This window comes from Dryobates pubescens, chromosome 14, assembly GCF_014839835.1.
Source record: "Dryobates pubescens isolate bDryPub1 chromosome 14, bDryPub1.pri, whole genome shotgun sequence".
NCBI lineage: Eukaryota > Metazoa > Chordata > Aves > Piciformes > Picidae > Dryobates > Dryobates pubescens.
The window spans coordinates 2,595,262-2,602,557 of NC_071625.1; the positions used below are offsets into that span (position 1 = coordinate 2,595,262).

The 7,296-nt window shown below is 48.6% G+C and overlaps 1 protein-coding gene across 1 annotated transcript in view; it reads right to left on the reverse strand.

Annotated features, from left to right (window-relative positions):
- Nucleotides 1-7,092, reverse strand: part of NIPAL2 (NIPA like domain containing 2) — a 49,472-nt gene extending 42,380 nt beyond the window's left edge. Inside the window, exons 1-2 of the mRNA XM_054167527.1 lie at nt 7,077-7,092; nt 383-588 (exon numbers count right to left, since the gene is read on the reverse strand). Of these exons, the coding sequence (XP_054023502.1) occupies nt 383-588; nt 7,077-7,092 (222 nt within the window). The remainder of the gene's footprint in view (nt 1-382; nt 589-7,076) is intronic.
- Between the last annotated feature and the right edge of the window lie 204 nt (nt 7,093-7,296).

Genomic DNA, 7,296 nt, shown 5'->3' on the forward strand with positions numbered 1-7,296 from the left:
CTCCCGTGCCTCCTGGTTTGTGAAGCAAAAAGGCAGGGGAAAGGTAAAGGGTTTAATCAACCTCCAATTCACGTTTATTGTTAGCAGATGCTTCAACTCGCTAGTTCTCAGGGGCCGCTTTGGTCTTTCTTTCACAGTTGCCCAAGGACACTGTCAGCGCTGCCGGCGGCACCGACGGCAAACCCCAGCCGCGCCGCAGCGCAGCTCCCTGCTCACAGAGGTGTGCTCGGAGCGGGAGCCAGGGCAGTGCTGCGGGGTGAAGAGAGAGCAGGTGTCAGGCACTTGAAGGGGCTCTTCGGGGGATGGTGGCGAGAAGCTGACACGGTTACCCCGCTTGCCCCAACCCTGGGGTCCCAGCTGGTGCTGCGGAGCAGGCACTTACCTCGTGTGTGCTGTACCAGGGGCCGGAGAGGGGCCCGCTCCCGGCAGCCGGCATCGCGAAGGACGCGTTCCGGGGTGCTCCCTCTGACACAGGGAGCATGCCCTTGCCCATGCCCCTGCCCTCAGGCCCCACCGCTGCCCACGCCACGCACTGGGCCGGCTGGCGCTGAGGAGAGGTGAGCTGGCCCCGGACGTGGCTCTTGCTTCCTGGAGTGGGAGAGGCTGCTCGGTGGGGGTCACTCCACACACAGGTGTGTGTGCGGCTGAGGGCTGCAGCTGCTGCAGGGCACCTCAGCTGAGGAGCATTAGTAGCACAGGAGAGGAAGGGGAACCTGACGGGAGGTTTTGCAGCTCCTTCCTGGGGTATTAAGGTGCCTTTCCCCCCTTTTCTCTGACTTCCCCAGTGCCCCACCCTGCTCTGAAAAGGCAGCCTGGGAATTTAACTCCTTCAAATCAGTGCCTAAACTGAATGGTCACTTATTAATTCCTCACTGCTAGGTTGCAGGAGTTGGAAGCTGTTGTTCCCACATACATAAATTCTTTTCTCAGGTATTTCTTTCACTTGTGCTTCCTGGATAGTTTCTTTGCAGAGATTTCAGGCAATGAGTTTGTTCCCAGGCTGTGGCTTTATCCATTCCTTCTTTTAATTTTGTTTTGAACACTTAAGCTCTTCCAGGGAAAAATGCAATTAGAAAACCTCCTTAAAAGGGAGAGAAGGACCACACAGCTATGGGGACAGGCTGAGAGAGTTGGGGCTATTCAGCCTGGAGAAGAGAAGGCTCCATGGAGACCTTAGAGCAGCCTTCCAGTGCCTGAATGGAGATACAAGAAAGCTGGAAAGGGACTTTTGACAAGGGCTTGTAGTGCTAGGATGAGAGGGAATGGATTGAAGTTTGAAGAGGGCAGATTTAGACTGGAGGTTAGGAAGAAGTTCTTTCCAGTGAGGGTGGTGAGACACTGGAACAGGTTGCCCAGGAAGTTTGTGAATGTCCCCTCCCTGGAGGTGTTCAAGACCAGGTTGGGTGAAGCTTTGAGTGACCTGGTCTGGTGGAAGGTGTCTGGAAGGTGGTCATGGCAGGGAGCTTGGAACTAGATGACCTTTAAGATCCCTTTCGACCTAAACCATTCTATAAATCTACGAGCTAGCAAAGTAGAGCTTTGACCAAATTAAATGAGAGACAGAAACAGGCTTCTAGAGAAGCACAGAAAGGAAGAATCAAGCCACTGCATCTTCAGGCTCTGGACAAGATAACTGCTGGCAATCCAGAGAGCTCATACTGTGCCAGGGAAGTTTTGGGCTGTATGAGTTCCTCTTGCTGGTGAGCTGGTCTTGAACATGTCCCTAGTCCTGAGCAAGCAGTGTAGCAGACAAAGGTCAGCAGGCAGCTATCCTCCCACCTGCCACGCTGAAGTTTGCTCCTGTGCTTAAGCAGAAGTAAGAGTGATTAGTGAGTTCCAGTGGGACTGGTGGTCCTACCATCAGCAAGATGCATCACGAGACAAAAGAACCAGTCAGCATGAAGGAGAGGAGGCTGGGGACTGAACTCCCAGCAAGCAAGGATAGCTGACAGCAATGATCAGCAGCAAAAGTGACTTGGGAGAGAAATGAGGCTACAGCCCCTCAGTATGATTAACTTGCTCACAACAGAAAGGAACATGCAATCATCACAGGAGAGAAACCCAAGTTAAATTAATGCTCTCTAACTTGGCTACCTAACCAGTGCCTTCATTACCCACCAGGATGTCATCTGAATCCAGCCAGGAGCTGATAGAGGAAAGGCAGAGTGGCAAGGTAGTGCTTCAGGTGGATGATGACGTAGCACCCCAAAACACAACACCCTTCTAACAAGAAACGTTTTGTTCATGTGTGGAGCCTAACCTGAAATACCTGTTTGTGTGATTAAGGCTCCAGTGAGCCCTCTGTAAATCCTGGAGCTAGCTGCAGCCCTCTGTACACAGAGGTACACTGGAAAAAAACCAGCTCCAATGTTTCACAGCTACCTAAATTGCTGCAGACTATTTTTACAGCGTTGTGTAATTATTCTCCGGAGGCCAAGCTTATATTTAACAACAATAATTAAAAAAATAATACCCTTTCTAGTGAATTCGGGTTGTGTTTGCAAAAAAAACCCCAAAACAAACCAAAAAACCCACAAAGCAAAAACCCTTTGAAGTGGAACTGGAGTGTAAACTGCTGCAGTGATACTTGCCTGGTCTAGAGAGAGTTGAAACAATAGCTCAGAGGGAAGTGTGAATGGAGCCATTCTTCTAACTGGAGCTAAGCTGGAAGTCTGCTGACAATTTAAGTGTCAACATCAGCTACTTCAAGGCAGATCATGTCAGCAGCAACACCAGGCTGATGTTCTTATTTGTCATCCTCACTTTGCGCTTGTTGGAGAGCATATCCTGGGGCGAGGAGGGAAAGCGGCCACTGGCTGCTGTGGAAGGTTGCTGGGCTGAGGGAAGCTCTCACCGTTCCTCTGCCTTCTTCACCCACAGTCACAGAATTACAGGAAACATCCGGTGGGAAGAGACCTCAAAGCTCATCCAGTCCGACCTTCTACCCAAGCACGGCAAGGTCAACCCCAAACCATGTCCCTAAGCACCAGGTCCACACAGTGCTTGGACACCTCCAGGGATGGTGACTCCAGCACTGCCCTGGGCAGACCATTCCAATGTCTGAGAACCCTTCCAGTGAAGAAATATTTCCTAGCACACAGCCTGAACCTCCCCTGGTGCAGCTTGAAACCATTTCCTCTGCTCCTGTCTCTTGCCACCAAGCAGAAGAGGCTGCCCTCTCCTCACTCCAACCTCTCTTCAGGGAGCTGTAGAGAGCAATGAGGTCTCCCTCAGCCTCCCCTTCCCCACCCTGCTGCAGTTCAAAACGGGGATCAAAGAGGTCTGCTTTTCCCAGGCAGAGTGTTGCTGGCCTGAACCTGTGAGCTGGAGAATCTGCCTGGGATGAGCTGCAGGCAGGGTTCTAGATGACCTTCAAAGGTCCCTTCCAACCCAAGTGATTCCATACTTCTATGAAGTGTTAGCACAGGGCAGCTTGTGGAAGATGTGTACAGACAGCTTGTTGATTTTCACAAGCAGCTTGCACCTCCCTTCCCCTAGCAGCTTTGCAAGTCCATGGTGCAAGTATGTGCTGCTCCAGCTGCTATCAATTACAGTCTTGACTGGAAGTTGCTTTCTGTCTTGAAGTCTACAAATGCAAGGCAAACAGGAGTGCTGGAATGAGGATGTGCATCACAGACCCTGGGAGAAGATGCTGTCCTTCCTTTCTGGACGGTGGATCAGTGAAAGATTTGTAGACCTTGGACATTTTCACCTCTGCCTTTTAGACTCCACCTCTTGAGTGTTAATCCCCATCCTTTTAAAAGTCAATGGCAGAGCTCCCACTGACTTCAAAAGAGACAGCTTGAGCTTTCAACTACTTTAAAGAACAACGCTAGGCAAAGCAAGCCCAAGATGGACAAGAATTGCATTTTCTATCTCTATTAGGCATGCAACTTATTTTCACCAAATGTAAACACTACCTGCAGAGCTAAAGCAGTGATGTGGTTTTTATTACTCCTTTAGGAGGCTACAGTACCCAAAGTATATTCCATGCATACTTCTTCATTTAGGAGCCAAACATAAGCCATGTAAAGTGAGCAGCTTGTTTACAGTAGGCCCTTATGGCTTGCTATCAAATTAGTGGCAAATCAGGGCTGCAGTAAACAGAGGTCAAAGATCAAACCCACAATTCCACATAAAATTCCAGACCATGTATACAAAATTTCAAATGCAACATCTTCAAATCACAAGACCATCAACTGCTCTTAAAACTAATCAAAAGCAGGATAAGGACTGGAGGAAGTGGAAATTTAAACATGAGTTTAATCCAAATTGTAATGTAACAGCTACATCGTGGATGTCTTCTAAACCATGACAGCTGCCTCCATGCTACTTATTCTCACTTGCCCTGAAACAAGGGTTTGGTCCCTCTGACTTGCTCTTGCTACATGCTCTTTGACTGCTTTTCCTCCAATTTGAAATAAAGACAAAACAAATGACAGGAGAGTTGTTACCAGCCAAGACTCTACAGCAGCTCTGCTGCTGCTAAACCCCGTGAGCAGTTTTGTATCACTCCTTTGCAGTGCAGTGATTCTCTTGTGTTCAGAATGGGGAATGGTAAGATGCCATCTGCTCCACTTTGTGCTGGAGCAACTGCTTTTGAATGTAGCCAGGTCCCTTGGTCCCTCTCATATCTGGAGGCCAGTGTCTTGCAAGACATCCAGGGCCATGCCAGCCCCATGTGTGTGCATTACACCAAGCCCTAGTCTGAACTGGTCTGAGAAGGCTCTGCTGGGGCAATATAAGAATGCAGACTCCTCGAAGCCCAAACTTATTTGTTTAACAAAGATTTGGTTACTGAATGCCACCAGATGTCAGCATACACTATATGATTAAAAGCAAGTGCCTAAGACCTCTGAGAAGTGAGCCGTGATGAAGCTGCCTTCTGTCTCATGGAAATGATCTTCCAGATCAGCTTTGCTGTGGGAAAAATTATGGCAGGGATTAGCTGGAAGAAATTGCCTGTGAGGTTTTGGTTGAATATCTGCTCAATTCTTCCACCCTTAGGGAGTGCACATCTGCCTTCCCTTCACAACTTCTCCCTGTCCACAGGCCTGTAAGAGGTCCAGCTCAGCCCTGTCCTCAATCTACAGCTCCCTGGGGTTTCCCAGCACAGTTCCAATGGCCTGCATCTCCCTCCAATCCAGGGCAAGGGAGGAAGAACTTGCTGAGGATTCAGAGACCTGTTTCAGAGACAAACAGCAAGGAAAGATAAATCTTGACCCCAAATGCTGCAACAGGATCTGCTCTGCTGGAGGAACATGAGCACTCACCAAGGAGATGAGCACAGAGAGTGGTTGGTGGTGATTTAAGGAAAAAACATAAAATCTGAGTAGCAGGGAAATGGTGATTTATTCTTTCCTGACATACTCTTTCCCACTCTGGCAAATGCCAGAAGGCCAAAGGTGTCCTTTGGATCACCCACCCAGTTTAACACCTGCTAAAACAAGTTTTAGACTATAATCTATGTGTATTGAGGGCTCTATTTCCTCCTATTGAAACCAGTGACAGCTCTTCAGAGTAAGGGCAAACCTTTGGGAACCTTCAGCCAGGCTTTTTCCCTGCTTTTTATTACCTGTCTCATGGCAGGGTCTGTGATACAACCCCAAGCATACTCAGCCTACATCCTGATGGCTTGGGGATTTAAATTCTCTATGTACACACACTGCAACTTTTGCTCTTCCTCCAGTCCTATGCACCCTTAACAAGAGCTAAAGCAAAAAGGCTTTGCAGTGTAGGCATGGCCTGATGAACCCCTTCCAAACTCTTTTCCATGTACAGAGCTGCAACTGTTACTCTGCCACTGTAAATTTTGACCTAAATCTGCCGTTGTCCACACAGATCCCAAGAGGTCAGAGAGCACAAGTCCAACCCAGACAGCCAAAGCTCATGGGACAGATGAGCAAGGCTGTGTTCCTTTGGAGGCAAAATGCCACACAGATGAGCTTTACATCACATGTCCTCCTCTTCTCTCTTGGAGATTTCCTTTTTCAGGATTTTATTGTGTTTGGCTGGCTTTCTGGGTGTACAGCAGCTTTGGTTGCATGTCCAGTACAACAGCTCCAAGTGCACTGGCACCTCTCCAGGCTTCACAGCTACTGTACTGCAGCAGATAAATTCTGCTGGAGGCACATGCTGTTGTCACCATGCTCCAGCACAGCAGATCTGATGCTTTGGGGCAGTTTTGGAGGTTGCACTTTCACAGAGAAGACACAGAAAGCTTCTGGACACTATCAGTGCCATTGCCTACGTGTTGTTCAGCCGCTTTGCTCCTGCTCAGCCAGCCTGGTGCATCCCAGAAGCATCAGACATCCCCAGCAGAGGCATGTGTATGCAGGCCAGCTGTGCAGCAAGCTCACCACACGTGTGTGTGTGCAGTAACATCACAGAGCCCCAGGCAATCCAAGGGCAAACAGCCTTTTGGTCTCATCCACAGTGTGACTTGGCACAGTCTGGGGATGGCTCTCTCTGCACCAGTCAAGTCTCACCCAAAGAAGGGCACATCCTGCCTGTGCTTGATGTGAGTGGCCTAGCAGGGAAGCTAGGGAAGAAGCAGTCCTGAGGTTGCTTGGGGAGTGCCTGTTTAACCAGCTTTAGCTATGGTTTGGGGAATCCCTCTGCTTTGAAGGGGATAAGGCAGGCACCTCGCTTCACATCAGTGGAACAGCCTCAAACAGGAACTGGCTGCCGAGGTGCCTTTGAAGATCTGACCTATGCCTCAGAAACCTTATTCCACTGAATAGCCCATTTACTTCAGAGGAAGGAAACTGCATATTATAAAATCTGTGCTCCAAAACCGCAGTGAAACCAGCCCTGGAGCCAGATACTTTGGGTATTACAGCCTTGACAGCACTTACATATGGAGGCAGTGAACTGAAGCAGAGTGTGATAAGGTCCAACCTGTGTTGGATCTCTCTGGGGGGAACAAAAAAAAAAAGTTGATTTAAAAATAAAAATTATGGTATTTTGGTAAATCCATAAAATCCCTGCAATATTAAACATAAAAACTGAAATAACCTGAGGATAACTGGACTGAGAGCAGGCTGGCTTCGCCCCTCCCAGGAATAAATTGTTACCATGAATATCCCACATGTCTGCGTGTGTGAGTGTGCTTAGGAGCAGGGGAAGAGCTCAGAGAGGTTTAATAACCAGGCAAATGATATCATGAAGCTTGTACATACACAATATTGCTTGTTAAAATGTTGGAAGAATTGGGAGCAAGCTTTCTCCACCTTACAAAGGACAAAATCTTTTTATGCCCTTGCGTTTTCAGTTAAGATTCCAGAGCTGTATTTC